The sequence below is a fragment of the Amphiura filiformis genome, chromosome 6, assembly GCF_039555335.1.
Source record: "Amphiura filiformis chromosome 6, Afil_fr2py, whole genome shotgun sequence".
NCBI lineage: Eukaryota > Metazoa > Echinodermata > Ophiuroidea > Amphilepidida > Amphiuridae > Amphiura > Amphiura filiformis.
In genome coordinates, this window is record NC_092633.1 from 5,820,829 (window position 1) to 5,838,640 (window position 17,812).

Sequence of the window (17,812 nt, forward strand, 5' to 3'; positions counted from 1 at the left end):
AAATCCACATAACCCCTGTGGAAGATTAATCCTGACTCCAGTTGCACCATAATATTCAGCTGGAAAATTTGCTTGTTTCATGTTAAATTCCAGTTGAAAATTGATGACATTCATAAAATCCATATGAATTTGACGCAATGATTAGGCCTCATATAAGAAAACATTTTGTTTGGATTTCCAAATTCTGCCACAAAACTTTTTCCACTTTTTATGGATGAAAATGGATGGATCTTCTAATCTAAATCACTGCCATAATGAGCAAAAAATATGAAGAAGTATGCTTCCAATGTGTTGATGAACTGAGTGGAGATACTCTACAACTAAGCATTAGGCAGTGAAGTGAAAACATGCATGGAAGCTTAAACTCGCTAAAACTAGCCCTAGGCCTAACTTCAAAATCACTGACACAGACTTTAAATTCTAGAAAACCCACACTGAATGGGCCCATGATATCAATTGAATGATAATACTGCAAATATGAGGATTATTAAAAGCAATCATCTGGAGGAAAAGAGTTGGTAAGAGTAAACAAATGCTTGCTCCTAAATTCAACCCAGTGCTATTATAATTCTACATTTAGGCTTTGCCTTGGTCTACGGTCTGGGGTCTAGTCGTCACTTTCTGAAAGTTGGGCCTGCCATAGGCAAACAACCTGATCTATAATGTATTCTTTTAACCAATTATATGAATCTATTTTATTAGGTATATAGAACTATATATTGATATATATTGACTACTTTATATTCGGGACATGGTTAAAGAAATTATAGGCCTGCAGTGATCTCTAAACCATGACTATGCCCCTCGACTTTTGTCTCGGGTCATAGTCATGGTTTTAAGATCACTGCGGGCCTATAATTTTAACCATGCCCCTTATAGCAGTTAATATTTGTATATTATGACACCTCAGTCATTGATGTCAGATGAACAATAGTGACTTTATGTGTTACGTATTACTTACTATTTTCTATACTTTTTCACAAAAAGTCTGAAGGAACTCTGAAGAAGAGTGCAATTCACTATGATATCTACTCACACTGATATTGGTGAATGACCGAATCAATCCAGTGTTTATTAAAAAACTGGATTGCTACTGTGTGTTACGTAACAGTATATAATGTGCGTCTGTCAAAGACGTAATTTCTTGTTTAAAAAAACCCATCAATATCTACCAAAAATGTGTTTCAAAACATAAAAAGGTCCAAAAATATTTCCTGTGTGGCTTATCACCCTTTTAAAAACTTGGTCCCATTTAGGAAAGCCGTAAGAACATGAAGAACAGGTTTTAGCTGATTTATGAGGACAATATTTGTGTATTTTTGCCGACAGTCCGGTCAGCTATTTGTTTTGGTTATGGAGTCAACAAAAAAAGAAATACTGGCCTCAATTTTTTTAGCGGGGGAGAATTTTTTTTTTGATTTTCGCCAATTTTGGGGCATAAAAGCTCATAAATGTCGCTTTTTCTCGCATTTTGAAGTTGCCATTTCACATTTTTGGTCAAAAAATTGCATTTTTTGTCTAAGCCTAAATATGTAGTAAACTATATATTATCAAAAAACATTTGAAGGTTTATGTTCTATTATACTGCGTGTACATAAAGAGTAGTAGAGTACTGACCGACAGACACACGACTCGTGATACCATAAGGTCTTTTCCTTCGGACGACCTAAAAAGGGTGAAAACCCACACAGGAAAGATTTTTTTAAACTTTGGTCCCTTTTTATGTTTTGAAACATTTTTTGTTAGATATGCTTACCTTGTAACCTGACTACTATGGGTATCTTGAGTTCTAGTTCATTAGCGGCAGCAATAATACCTTGTGCAATTACATCGCATCTCATGATGCCACCAAAGATGTTTACAAGGATAGCATGTACCTAATGGGAAGAAAAGGAGAAGTTATCAAGTTTCTTATTAAATAAGACCACAAAGAGCAGGGGGCTGGGGGTAAATCTCCTCTTAGCAGTGTGGCAAATATGAAACTTGAAAAAATTCATTGTGCATAAAGACATGTGGACCTAGTAAGGCTAAATGTGTTTGTAAACTTTTCCATTTTAAAGGTGCTACTGTGCATATGTTTGATTTTGCTCTGGGTGTTGCAAGAAAACATCTAAGTAAGAGAAGGAACCATAAATGTGGGAAAGCTCCTATTATTATATACACCCTCATCTTTGTTCATGAAGTCTCTGCCCAGTTGGAATAAAGACAGCTTATCTTGGAATAGATGGTCAACATATATAAATCTACATGGAATGTCAAGGTTTTGACCTGAGTAGTAATGTCTGGCTACATATAGCCAAAAACAGATAAATTGTTGAGTTGCCTATAATTGAAAATGAAAATACATGAAAATTTTGGATAGGGTCAGGTGGTCATTTTTGTCCACTTCGTACGAAACCAACCTACAATGAGAGGTAAACACGTTTTTTAAACTGAAAAAGAACGGAAAACACACTGCTGGCTATTCAGGTTGAGTTTAGCAAATATTTGACCAGATTTTGACATTGTAGCCAAGCAATAGTGATTTTCGACTCATGATTTTGCAAAAACATAGTTGCACAAGGGCACTATTTGACATACACAATAATTTTGGCCACTTTTAAATCAAGATTCCAAATCTCATGCAATAACATTGTCCTTTCAATGATTGTTTTCTTACATTTGGATCAGAGGTAATGAGTTTGAAGGCTTGTTTCACTTGGTCTGCTGAGGCTCCTCCCCCTACATCCAAGAAATTTGCAGGTGACCCTCCATGTAGCTTGATGATATCCATGGTAGACATGGCAAGACCAGCACCATTTACTGTAAGAATGTAACATACAATACAGTAAATATAATAAAAGGAATTGAAGTGGGTATTATTAGTTCTGGCTCCAAGTCCTTGCATATAATGCATATAATTGTTTGTATATAAATTTAGTAGAGACACAACTGATTTCACATAGCATGTTGAGCTGGACTATTTTGAGAAGCGACTCCTGTACAACATTAAAGACCCATTCAGTGATTCCAGCGAAAGTGTAAAAAAATTAAAATTGTTTATAAATTGCTTAAAAGTGAAGGATAAGTCATGCAAATTGTCATTTGCTATTATTGAAATGAAAAAAACCCAAAGAAAACAGAAGTATTAACGAAGTTGAAGCCCCTTTCGAATACATGTAGCTAATTTAGATACTGTCAGTATCTAAATTACAGATTCATATAAATTCCTTATTTTTGTCTTAAATACACGGCTTTCGGCTGAACCACTAGCAGGCTATGTTTACATATTTATGACAATGACAAGGTACCAAAATCTGAATTTTGATGATTTTTACAATCGTCGAGATGAGCAAATCACTGAATGGGCCTTTAATTGCAACGGCCCCGGGGACAACTATTTGAGGAAATATGGTAGGTTGGTTTGTAAGGGACGCACACTTAGGTCCATAGAAAATCTGTGGTCCAGACCTATGCAAAATGCTCAAGCAAGACTAGCTATAGCATTTAAAAAGCATGCTGGCCCATAAGAACTTGACTTGAATGTCAGTTATGATATTATTTTGCATACCTAGACATCCGATATCCCCATCTAGCTGAATGTAATTCAAGTCAGATTTAGATGCTTCTACTTCCCTGGGGTCTTCCTGAGTCAAGTCTCTTAAAGCATGGATTTCCTTTTGCCTAAATGCTGCATTGTCATCAAAGTTAATCTTGGCATCCATGCATATCACTGTCATGGAAAAAATACAAGAATACATATTCAAAATTGAGATCATAAGTTTAAATTTCCAATTATGAAGTTTATCAACACAGATGAACTTTCATGCTAGAATACATATTCAAGTAAATCTTAAGGTGGTACAAAAGGCAAAATCAAGTTGCTCTGGTTGAGATTAAAATAGACTTGTTCCATAGAGATATGCAAAATAATCTTAATTCTAAAATTTGAGCCAAATCGGACAAACGGTTTTTGAGATATTGCTGTTGAAAGATTCTTTGTATTCTATTGTTTTTGCCAATATATTGATGAAGTTAATGAGGAAAATTGGCAAAATGTGCTCATTAATTTTACCTTTACGAATTTTGACCTGACACTTTGCCAATGTGTCTCTATGACCTAAACCTTTAACATGTGATTTCCCGCCCATCTAATTTGCATATTTGCATAATTAATTAGCCTTAAGTATAATACTAATTAATTATACAAATATGCTAATTAGATGTGCGGGAAAATCACATGTTAATGTTTTAGGCCATAGAAACACATTGGCAAAGTTTCATGGCAAAATCATATAAAATAAAAGTAGTATGAAGGTTTATTCATAAGATATTGAAGGTATAATATTGGCAAACATGAATATTCATGAGCACATTTTGCCAATTTTCCTCATTAACTTCATCAATATATTGGCAAAAACAATAGAATACAAAGAAACTAAAAACATGTATATCTTGACAACCGTATGTCCGATTTCCTTCAAACAAAAACTATTTTGCTCAGTGTATTTAGCTTAACTTATTCAATCTATTCAAATGGTTCTAAATTTACTTTCTGTTTTCCAGAAACATCGTTTCGAACCCCCTTAAATACAAAGGTGTAGTATATTTTAGAGTGTACTTCTTAATGTTTGAGTATAAACAACCTGTATCCCTAAAATGGCCTAATTTGTAAATGTCAGAGGTAACTGTATCATTTGTATTATGAGATATCTAGCCAACAATTTGGAGATGAACTTGTGAGACTGGTGTCATCAAAATAAAAACCTTGGAGTACATTAAAGTCAATTTGGCAGTGTAATCTTTTACAGTGTCTTTTACGGCACACATTTGTGAGCGGTTTCATCTAACGAGAAAGTAATTTCAGAATGGGATTGAATATAATGTGAGTTCCGAATAAAAACTATTGGTCCACATTAACATTGTACTTGAATGCCTCTTAGTCGTGATCACTGGATAATTTGGATTAAACTATTGATATACGCAACTTACGCAAGAGTCGCAAGTTTGGTCATTCAGAATAGAATACATTGCTTGTAACATGCAAAATGGGTGATATCACACATGGGTATGAACTTTGACTGATAGGAAATTCCTGTGATTTTATTTTTCATTTACAACACTGGTACTTCTAAGGTATGTTCAAATGATCTTTGATTATTTCATGAAAGTTATGTGGGGACAATCTGACCTAAGAATTGATTTTATAAGTTCAAAATCTGTCACCATTGAAATGCACTCTGTTCTGAATGACTGAACTCACTTATTTCATTTCATTTCAATTTTATTTATACACGGAAAAGCCCAGATCAGCCCTTGAGCTGGTCTTCCCTGGGGCCGTGTTGCTACATAAATTTACATGTTACATTACATCATTAATCAAGGATATTAAAAGTAAAATGGAAATACAAAACAAGTATAAAAACTATATATGACAAAGTGATAAAATATAAATTAAACATACAAAGCAAGTACAATTGACAAAGTAATAACCAAAAGCAAACATTTAGGCAAAGTTCAATTCATAATTACAGTAAAGCAATCTCCTGAACGCAGCAGATCTATCGCACAACTGTGCTCCAGCTGAGAGATCGCTCCATAGATGAGCACCCTGTATGAAAGACTGCGTTTCTTAAAGTTATTTGAAGGAAAAGGAACATCAACATTATTTGGATTACGCCTGAGATTATAATTATATTCCTTTTTCTCAAATAACATGCAAATATTATCAGGAAGTATATATGTTGTTTGTAACCCTGAACATGAACTCTGCCAAATGGATGTTTCTTATTTCAACAAGTTTCAACCAGCTGAGTTGATTAAGGACTTCAGACCCTGATGTGTCCCAAAGAACATTGCAAATATATCTAGCAGCTCTTGCCTGCATTCGTTGCAACTTAATTGAATCTGTTTTGGTACAATTACCCCAAATTATATCACAATAATTGAAATGTGGTGCAACAATAGAGTTGTATATAAGCTTGAGAGCACTCATGGGAACTAATGACTTAGCCCTCCTTGAGGTTGAACTCACCGTTGCCGTGGTTATCTTCTGCTAAGGGGTTAATCTCTATCATAGTAGCATCATACTTGATGAACATTTCATATAAGTTAATGAACATATCAGCAGCCTGATCATATAGATAAATAAAAAAGCATTTTATTTAGTGAATTAAAAATTAACTATTATGGCTAATAAAGAGAAAAGAAGGGAGTTAAGAGAGCAGGAAATTATATCATAAGATACAAGATATAATAAAAGTAGCACTACATTGATGATATTTTTCATCAAAATTAAGACACAAACACAAGTGATAGTTAAATATGTTATAATTTCAAATAAAAGTGAAAAAGTGAAAACTTAAATACAAAGTCACACAAATAATATTGGCCAGTGATTATACACCAAGATCTTTTAGTAGTATAGTACTCACTATCTGTTTTCTTATTCCAATGACTATCCCCAATCATTATATTAGTTAGGCTATTTCAAACTTTTCTGTTTCAGTTCCAGTATAAGCATTGGGCATGCAGTGCCTTATAAACTGCTCAAATAAAGAAAGTCTACACTTATGTAACCCGTCCTACACCAAAACCTGAACTTGTTGTGCCAATTTGATAGATAAGGTTGTGTGCAGAATCATTTTAGCTCCAATTTAATACCCAATATGCTACCAAACACTCTAAATTCACAGAGATTGATACCAGTATATGAAATTTGGTGCATTTTCGAAATTAAAAATGGACCACATGGACCTGTAGAGGTGAAAGGCAGAGCGTGACCATTGACATAACCCGAAACAACCGCTAGGTCATATCGATCGCATTGTGCCCTAGTATTCATCAGTAAAGCACTGTAGCAATCCATGCGTTTTTAATTAACAATTGAATAAAGCGTGTACTTGGGATAGTCGATAGGGGCAAGCTTGACCACATTGTCACGCTAAGCAATTTCGACCGAGTGTATCGTTTCGATTTGCAAGTTTTGAAAATGCACAAATGCCATAAACTGGTATCAATCTTTGTCACTTTTGAGTGTTTGGTAGTTAATTTGGTATCAAATTGGAGCTAACAAGATTCTGCACACGACCGTATCAATCACATTGTCATAACAAGATCAGGTTTTGGTGTAGGATGGGTTACATAAGTGCGGACTTTCTTTATTTGAACAGTTTATATGTTCTCTTGTTGTTTTGCTCATTTGGGTCATAGTGAATTTACCTGCTCAACACAGTTATCTGTGAATCCCATTAGCTTAGCAACCTTCACTGCCTGCTCCCTCTGGATACCTATCAAAATAAACATACGAGTAGTATTAATCTGAAGTGCTGTATTAAAGACTCATGTTCCAGAATGTACAATACTGATTGTAACAGTTGGTAATGATGGTATGCTCTTGCACTTGGGAAGTGTGAGACAAGATTAGTTGTTAGTACATGGACATAGTAATTGAACCTGTGACATCATTATAACATGCTTTATCCACAGGAACCACAGCCTAAATCATATTTTGTGTGCATTGCCTGTCAAACTGAAGTACGGTACTTACATGTAAAGCTGAGAAAATTCAAGGCATTTCATAACATCACATAAACTCATGTTCCTTTAGCCATAATTATGTACAGTACTGATTGTAACAGTTGGTACTGTGTGAATTGCCTGTCAAACTGAAGTATGGTACTTATATGTAATGCTGAGAAAATTCAAGGCATTTCATTACATCACATAAACTTGACATTATAATGTCACACATTCACTTACTGTGTTCACATACAAAATGTGACTTTTAAACTTACCTAGCGATTTTAAATTTATCAGTGTAAAAAAGACCTAATAAACATAACACCTTTTGAAAATGTTACACCCAAGGGTCATTAATTAAAGGGAATATTACACCATATATAATACAACATTAAATTCTGCTCACAAATAAACTTATTAACTTGAAGTAGACCAATTTCAATGGAATTGAATAAAATTTCAATGCAGATGCAAAACAAATTGTAGTGTAAATTTAGACACATTTTATGACCCCTATAATTTATGCTTCTGGGGCCAAAATATATTGTCACCATCACCAAGTTATAGTCAAAAATTGCGACTAACCATTAGTAGTGAAAGACAACAACAATTGACAACTTTGTCATGCAACTCTAAATCAAGTATTTATAAAATCAACTCATTGAAATTAACAATTGACAGATTTTTGCCAATGTAAAATTCTATTTTTAAATACTTCTTTCAGAAACGTCATTACGCTGGTTGGCACCGGTCACCCACAGCCAGCACTCAGTGTTAATGACCAACACTTAGCCCGTATTGAATACTTCCTGACCGGCACTAAATTTGACTGAACATGCTAAATATTTCCAATATTTTGTGCTTGAAATATGAACATGTTCTGAACAAACAACCAGTCCTAATACAAAGGTGTAAGTGAGGTAACAATCCACTCCCTGAAACACATGCGAGCCAAAGGTGAGCACCTCACCAAATTTCCGGAAGTGCAAGGGGGCGTGTACGGGGAATAGGCTGCAGGGTATCACCCCCCTCAAAAAAATTTAGACACATTTTATGACCCCTATAATTTATGCTTCTGGGGCCAATGTAAAAAAAAAAAATTTAAAATTAAAATTTCCGAATTTTTTTTTTTTTTTTTGGGAGCACATTTCGAATTCGGAATTTCGGAAGACTTACACCTCTGCTAATATCACATTAGTGACAACCCTGGCTAGTTTGTCTTAGAAATGGGTGCAGATCTGAAACTACAGCATTTTTTAGCAGTGCAATCACCTCATTCACAGTTTGGTTCTGGCCATGTGTTGTGGATGATGCTCAAGAAATGTAGCATATACCTGTTGAAGTGCTGAGCATTTTAAAGCATCCGCTTAAAAGTTGATGAATATACAAGGAAGACATTCCTGTTCTTCCAGTCTAAAACCACTGATAATGTGAATAAGGTGACACATATCATACTATTTTTCACCTTGGTGAGTCAGTGAGCATTGGGCCCAGCTCCAAATTGCTAGTTTCCGCTCTAAACGCTGGCGTACACATAGTTTGAAGACATTTCATAGGTGTACGCACAAAACAGTTGCCTCAATGCGTTGACATCACCCGACTCACCAAGCAGTATTTAATTATGTGTAAAGCTTCATCTACTGCTTTAATCCTTCATGCATTTTCCAAAATCATAAATGGGCAGGAAAGTTGGTAGACTCAATTTTTGAGATATAGGCCAGGCACATATTCTCAACGTCAGGTTTCAATTCAATTGATTTGCAATTACCTGCTGTGATACTGACTGGTTCTTTGATGATAGCATCGGGATTCTCTGCAGCAACATCTTCTATATTCACTCCACCTTGTGCACTGGCAATTAATACGGGACCCTGGTGTCATAAAAGAATAGAAAAATTATATGTATGCTTAAATGTGACACGATCTGGTCCATGGGGGCCAAAGGCGGCAAATTTTAAACTGAGATAAAGGTAAAAATATAGAGTAAAAAAACAATAAAGTACATAAGAAAATAGGCATAAAAAACTGCATAATTTTAGAACCAAGTATGCTAGACCTTTGGTGTTTTCAGTAAATGATAGCCTATTGTATTTATAATGTAATAATTACAGTAACTTAATTTTCAAAAATGCCTCCTTTGCCCCCCCCTGGACCAGATCGTGTTACAAATTATATGGTGTTGAATGGTCTACTTCAATAGATTAAAAACGGCATATTACTTGTTGAGAGAGACATAATTGGATAAATAAATCAATGCACACATGCTGAGGTGTTGATACATTGGAATTGGACTAGCATCATCATTCAGTCGACAAAGTGCATTGCTGGGTCTAACTTGAGCAGCAAGTAATATGTGTCTCCAGTGCCACTTTTGAGATATGCTCCATTGAACTTAACAATAAACAATAGGAAACAAAGGATTCATTGACTGTTTTAATTTATTTTTCACTACTTTAATGTCAAGTACTATAGACATGATGAATATCTCAAAAATGATGATTGGCGACTTCAGAGCTCAGTTGTGCTGGATGGTCACATATGTAGTTTTAATTACTATACAACAAAGAAAAACTAAAATTGTTGCTATATTTATAGCACATTTTTCACTAAAAATGCCAGAAAATGCAATCAATATTATAGAAAAAATATTAAAATTTGTGTACATCATGGAACATTCAATTACGATTGTTACTCCGCGACTAATCATGTTACCAAAACGCGCGTACAGCGCTACTCTACGCGTCCATATTAGCGAGGCTATTTGCGTACAACTGCTTAATACGCACAGCCATGCAAAGAGTATGTTCCACGATGTACATGAATTTAATCATTTTTCTATAGTGCATTCCGTCACCAAGCAAAATGAACCAATCCTGTGCGGCGCACACACACATTCAAAGCAATGTGCGTTGTACATTGGGAGCAATTACACACTTTCAGTACACTACACTTCACTTCACTGAAAATAAATAAAAGTGCGGAAATTTGGACTTTAAAGATGCAGGAATTCAGGCAAAAGAAATCAAAAGTGGCATAAAAACAGAAGTCTATACATATACAGTATAATCATCTGTATTGAAGAGCAAAAAATGTTCAGGTCACTGAAGCAGCAGAAAGTCAAAATTGGCTACATACACATGTAACAATCACATACCTTAAGTTTAAGATTTATGTTTGACAATACTTACCATGAAAGCTCTTTCCATAGTGATTGCAAAATAAAATTCTCGTCTCAGGTACATTCTTTCACATATTAAAACCTGAAAAGAAATAGACAATATATCACATGTATATTTATTATAACTATATATTTCAAGACTTATGAAGAGCATATCATATACGAATTCATATACGACTGGTAGAGCTGTTAAAAAATGTAAACAATTGGGTATCTTGATATTTGCTTTTGGAATTAAATTTTAAACATGGACAAGAGACCCAAATTAAAGCTGTACTCAATAATTATGTACTCCATTTTTCAAAAATGCTGCATCAACAGCATTTGATGTTAAAATACACTGATACCAGTCATAAGCATCACAATAGGGGTAGTCATTGTGACGTCAACGCCGCCATCTTGTGGGTAAGGAGTGCCTTGTTGCTAAGATCAACGCGTTGACGCTTGACTGAAGAGGTGCGTCACGCATTGCGACTTCCACGTAGTCGGAGGCGTAATGTCTAACGCATGACATGCTGAACGGCAGTACCCACAAGATATGGCGGGTCCCGTAGAAAAGGCTGACGGCCTCTACAAGCTGGTAGCAATTTGCACTAATGTGCATGTGCAAATAAACAAACAACCAAACAAAATAATAAAACTTAAAACAATTGTTCTTTAAATACTGAATATCTTACACCAAGGATACGCCAGACTAGAGTTTGGTAGTGACATCACATAGCTGCGCTAACCTAATCTTGTAGAGTGCATCCACAGGCATACAAGGATGGTTTGTCAGCATGTGTGTGGTGCAACCCAAAGATCTTTTAGTAAAGCTAGATGAGAATTAGTGTACATGTTCAAGTAATCTCCTTCAACTCATTTGCATAAATTTGTAGGTAGTGGATCGTATTCTGATTCGTTGAACTCTAAATTAGCATACTTTTGGAGGTTTCCATATTTGGGTTTACCTAATTAATTATTAATGACCCGGACGTTGTTTACATCGTTGCCACCAAGGAAAATGTCAAAATCCAAAACTGTACACCACCGGTACTTACTGATTTGCATATTCTCCCTGCTGCTCCTGTCTGCTTTGTAATTAGTTTGTGATTAATCATCTGCTCTGCTAGGGCTTTCACTTCTTCTGGCCTATGATATAAAATAAAGGTTATGTATGTATGCAATTCTTTATACTGCATTCAGTTGATTCATTTTAAGTCTTGTTTATATGAAATTAGGCCAACAATACTATGTGCTATAGATTTCATTTTAATTGCATTTAAAAAACATTATAAATCTTTGAGCTATGTATAATTTCTTTATTTGCCTCAGCTACTCAGTCAGTGGATGACCAAATGATCAACAAAAATTTGGAACAATTTAAATTTTGACTTCCAGTACAAAAGATGTGAGCTTTTGTGTTTCCAACATAACAAAAAAGCCATACATTGCAGGAAGGGCAAACTATATATATGACCGATCACATCAAAACTGACCACATGGCTTCAGAAATGAAAATGGAAATTTAAACACTAGGATAAACTGCTGTTTTATGAAGCAAAACAGGCTCAATTTTTGTGATGGGTCACAGATTTTTAATCCCCTTGACAGATAAAGACAATGAATGGGATGATTGCACTTCAATGGTCACACACACTGAATAGGGTGCATACATTGATCCACCCACAGAGTACATCCAATTATAATGGTATTGGTAATCAGCATGACAAGATTGATTTACTTACGAGTAAGCCATTTTGACACCTCCTTTGAGTCCTGATTCAAATTCACCTTTCCCCCTACCTCCTGCCAACACTTGAGCTTTTACAACAACATCTTCAGAACCTGTATAAATAAAAGATTCAACAGTGTCATAAAGTAATTCAGTTAAATTCAAGCTAACACACAACTTTTTTAAAATTAAAGTGACATTCACAGATTTGTCACCAACGTTCCGCACACTTGTCAAGTTTTCTTGCATGTTAAAGGCAAAATATTTCTGAATGTAATTTAACTGCACAGCAGAACAGGGAACAGATGATAGAACAACTGTTTTGAGTCTTGAGTCTTGAGTTTTGTACTGTCTAACACTCCAGAATGGAGACAAACGGCCAGGATGTGTGATCTGCGCTGTGGTTTTTGAAAATTCTTGCTTAGTCTTGGTTGCTTAGATGCTTGGTTACTGCAGTTTTGAAGGTTTCCGGTTTTGTGATGCTGATTAGGTGTGGTGGAAGAGAGTTCCAATCACGTATTGTCTTTGGTATAAATGAGTTTTTGTAACAGTCTTTATTGGCTGATATGGTTGAATAAGATTCTGGATGATGATGCCGCGACTGGCGCTGGACGGGCTGTAGAAGGTTTCCGATGGGCAGGGACAGGTCACCTAGTCTTGCTTGCTGAAATACGCAGAGTCTTCTAGCCTTCCTCCTGGTGCTGAGTGGTTCTAGTTCAAGATCTTTGACCATCTGGGTCGCACAACCGGGAGATTTAGATTTGTAATCATTGAGGATGAATCGTGCCGCTCTTTTCTGCCCTCTCTCCAGCTGGTCTATGTTCTTTTTTGTGTGCGGATCCCAGACGGACGAGGAATTCAACTTGCGGCCGGACTAGTGATCTGTATGCTCTAAGTTTGGTGGATTGGTTACATGAATAAAGATTACGTTTTATGAAGTCTAATGAACGGTTTGCTTTTGCACAGATATTTTGAATATGACTGTTCCAGTTTAGTATAAGTATATGACTGAACTAATGGTTTACCACCAGCCCTCGAATTAACCGACGGCACCGACGGCATATTGCCGTGGGTGCCCACCCCCATTGCCGCAATGCCCTCAAAATATGTCCTTTACCGACGGCAGTCACTTGCCGTGCCCCTAAATTAAGTTGCCGTGGGTGCCCTAGCCGGCCATCCCTGCCCCTTCATTATAAAATCATTAACAAGTACTGGTTAAATCCCAGCAAAATTGTGGAAAATTAAATCGAAAATCTTGAACACGATCGCTATTTTGAGCATCGTAACCCAGCTATCAATCACAGTATACACAATAGTTTGTTGTGAATTAATATTCATTACCCCTACGTAAGCTTACATATTCAGCCAATCACATCGGCTTATACATTATCTGGTTACTAGAAATCTGATTTCATTTTCTCGATTGGTCAGAGAAATACCTTCAACGTACTATCGACCAATCAGAAACGCTGTTAGTAACTATAGCGTCCTTGACCTCGTGTAAATGTGAACAAAATCTGAGCGCTGGGCAAATCAATTGTTCTCTCGATTATCAAACATTGACTTCCCATTGCAAACCGATGGCGATACCCTTCCGGTATCGCTTATCTTGTACATGTGAGCCCATCTCTAGATATGTTTTGCAAAAATAGTTTTTATCCCGCGAATTTGATCAATATTATTACCAAAGTTACAGCTGTTTCATCGCTACATTTCGAGTCAGTTTTGCAGCTCAGAACTAGGGATCGCAAAATTTAAGTAAATTAAACTGTATTATAAAGCAGGCTTTTTAAGCAATCAGGTTAGTTTTAGTGTAAAGTTGAGAGTCGAATTTTACTTTGGTGTCGAATTCAGCTGACGGTAATGCATCTATTCGCTTTTGAAAAATTGCCTTGGTGCCCTTCTCAAATTTTCAACAGTTGCCTTGATGCCCTTTTGAAATATTACAAATTGCCGTGCTGCCTTGCCTTTTCAGTGAAAATCCACGGCAATTATCAACTTGCCCTAAAAAGTTGCCGTGCCCTTCAGATCCTTAATTGAGGGTTGTTTACCACAGATCCTGGAATAATTCCAGGATCTGTGGGTTTACACAGCAATTCTATGCAGATTGGCCTTAAGCATTTTTTACGGTACTTCTGCATGCAACTGAAATGTGTGATTTGATAATACATCTGCATTTCTGGTTTAGAAAATGCATAAATTTGTCACTTTGATAGTTAGTGATTACCCACACACATACACACTTACCTAAGCTCTTGGCAATTTCATAGGCCCTCTGTGGAGTTGAAGCTACTTCTGCTCGTGGTATGCGAACACCATTTTTTTGCAGCAAATCATAGCTGATATACTCATGAACAGACAAGTGTCGTCTAGGTTCTGAAGGCAGCAAACAATTGGCACCAATATACTGAAGAACAAAAACAAAAGCAACATTTTTTAGTATAATTTGGAAGTGGGTTTTCATTATGGTAAACCAACACCATTTCTGCCCCAAAAGTCAAATTTTTTATTAATCATTTTCAAAATATATTGTGACAATTTCTTTCAATAATGTGAAAGATATAGAAATGGGAGATTTAATTGAAGATATTAACTCCCGAATGGTCCACCACCCTGCAAACACACAGTGTTTACAGAAAATGTTTCACTCTCAGACTATATAAAGCATATATGATACACATTTTAATAACATTCAAATACATTTTTGAAAATGTGATGCAAATATTTTAACAAAATGTTATTTAACTGTTGACAAAATATTTTGCAAAAATGTTGCCCAAAATATTTTACAATAACGTTTTAAAAACATATTAATGACCTTCATATACATAACCCAACATTTGAATGTTATCAAAACATTTAAGAACATTTTCATGTTTGCTGGGTAGGTACTACTGGAAGTTGATGAGAGTGGGTTGTGGTCTAGATAGAGAGAGGGGGGTGGGGGCTGGAGTCTGTGGTGGTATTAGATGGATGTCTTGAAGGCTTTAGTTGATGTGATGTTAACAGATGATTTTGGTAGTGCATTCCAAAGTGAAATGGCTACTGGGAAAAAGGACTGGATGTGAAGTGTACACAATGTAGATGTATGCTATTGAACTTAATAATTGTGTTGAACCGAATATCTTGGTTCAAAATCTTGTGAAACGTGGTCATTCCTTGTGTCTAGTGTCGATGGGGTCCAAATCTAAGTTGGTGAGCATCTTGGTCCAGCGTTCGATTTACCTGGTGTTGCATCACAAAATACTCCTCACATTTGATTAATTGTGACACAATTCTACAAATGTTTAATATAAAAAGGCAATGTAAAAAAATGAGCTTGACTGGTAAATCTACTAAAACGTATATATGAAAATTTAGCTTTGAATTGTTTTTTACCTCAAAATAATACCCACTTTTGTCATTTATGCTGTGGGTGTGTATTAAGTGTTTGTTCCAATGAAAGGCTCTCTCAGTTTGGAACCAAATCTTGGAAAATTCACACGGAAAATCAGGGAATATATGAGAAGTGCAATAAACTATATTTGTTTGAAATCGGTCAAGAATTGGCTCCAGAATCAAGTTTTTGTTATCAAAAATGGCTTCGTTTCTATGCAAGTGCACAACATGTCGTGTACGGCACACAGGTGTGGAGTAATATCATTGGCTAACTTATTTTGGCATATCATTTACTTGCATTTTTCAATAACCATAACTCGGTAACGGTATGACCAAATGAGCTGAAATTGGTATCATTAGAAAGCTTGTGAAAGAGAATCGGATATAATCCAAATCTGTCAGTTTTTGTCAGAGAAGAGACTTGTTTACATTCTGAGAGCGTGCAGAGAGTTGACAAATGAGGGCAGCAGTTTACTACAACTCTGGTCTCTGGTTGACCCCTCATTTTTTAAGTTACAGTGTAAATACTCACCTTTTTAAACAAAATAATTTCTATGTAAAATATCCTACTTGAAAATTTTATGATCATGCCTACTCATGAACTGCATGCGTGAAATGGGTTTCACAGTTACTCGAGAACTCTAGCTTCAAATTTGCACACGAATGACACGATAGTTACGCATTCGATGCTAGAGTGCTTTGCTATATGGTTTTTCGGTCAGACAGCGGTGCAATTTTTTGCACCGGAGGATATTTATTCTGTTAATGTTGAATTTGGATGAAAGTTATTTTGATGAGTCAACTGTAACTTTTGAGCAAGATTTGCATATTTTGGACAGTCTAAAATTTTGCTGAAGTGTAATTTTAGCAACATTTTTGATGCAACCGCCTGTCATGATCGGCTGTGTTAAGTGTGTTTACTTCCATTCCTTTACACAGTGTCATGCTTCAGTGAATCTGACTAGATTTTGAATGCAATGGTCTCTAGCCTAGAATGTGAAGCTATCGGTGAGCAAATTCTTGGCTAGACTTCTCGAAATAACTTTCATCCAAATTTCAACATTAACAGAATAAATAACCTCCAGTACAAAAAATTGCACTGCTGTCTGACCAAAAAACGATAGGAATGCACTCTAGCATCGAATGCGTAACTATCGTGTGCAAATTCGAAGCTAGAGTTCTCAAGTAAAACTCCAGTCTCCACTTCCGTGTAAATACGTAGGTATGCTAGGTGAATTCAAATTTGCCATCAAACTGCATCATTTTATATATCAAATTAAAGCTCTTGAGTAAACAAAGCCAAAACTGAAAACCTTTTTTTCATAGCACTTTCCGTAGCAAAGTTACATCTTGTCAAAGTTGACTTTCATCAAAAAGATTCAGCTAGCAAAATTCCCCAAAACGGCATTTCGGGGTGTTTCTAGATCTTAGTCTCATTATGATAGCAGCTTTTTTAAATGGAACTGCTATCAAAATCCCTCTAAAATTCCATGTGCGATTGTCTTATCACCATAAAAAATCATATATTTGGGTCAAGTGAAGTATAGAAAACATATTTATGTAGGTTTCCTTCTTCGCCAGTTGTTTTAAATTTCTATGTAAATATGCATTGACATTGTCGGCGAATTTGGCCGACTAGCAAATGTGTTAACTAAGGTTTGCCTGGGATACCTAAAATACGCTCTGCACGCTCTCAAAATGTGTATACAAGTGCCGTTCGTCTCTGACAAAAACTGACAGATTTGGATTCTCTATCACATAAGCTTTCTATGACACCAATGTGTAAGGCAAAGTAAAAAATAAAACAAGTTTCTCGTCCGGGTTTTGGAAAAAAAGGAGGAAGAGGGGCTTTTTATTTTTTATTTTTTATTGAAAAAATGCCCTAAATTGCCCTATTTAGACGCTTTTTATCCTTTTTATAGCGTAAAGATTAGAAGATGAAAAACATGAAGAGGCTCTTTTTATTTTGTTGTTTGGAGATGTCAACCCCTCTGGTCATCACAAAACACTTCACAAATGCTTCTAATACTATTGTAAAGACT

The 17,812-nt window shown here is 35.8% G+C and overlaps 1 protein-coding gene across 1 annotated transcript in view; it reads right to left on the reverse strand.

Moving 5' to 3' along the window:
• LOC140154872 (succinate--CoA ligase [ADP-forming] subunit beta, mitochondrial-like) overlaps positions 1-17,812 on the reverse strand; it is a 29,594-nt gene that overhangs the window by 10,765 nt on the left and 1,017 nt on the right. The window contains exons 2-11 of the mRNA XM_072177523.1: positions 14,640-14,801; positions 12,406-12,505; positions 11,719-11,809; positions 10,689-10,760; positions 9,269-9,371; positions 7,201-7,268; positions 6,014-6,110; positions 3,551-3,712; positions 2,660-2,802; positions 1,757-1,877 (exon numbers count right to left, since the gene is read on the reverse strand). Of these exons, the coding sequence (XP_072033624.1) occupies positions 1,757-1,877; positions 2,660-2,802; positions 3,551-3,712; positions 6,014-6,110; positions 7,201-7,268; positions 9,269-9,371; positions 10,689-10,760; positions 11,719-11,809; positions 12,406-12,505; positions 14,640-14,801 (1,119 nt within the window). The remainder of the gene's footprint in view (positions 1-1,756; positions 1,878-2,659; positions 2,803-3,550; positions 3,713-6,013; positions 6,111-7,200; positions 7,269-9,268; positions 9,372-10,688; positions 10,761-11,718; positions 11,810-12,405; positions 12,506-14,639; positions 14,802-17,812) is intronic.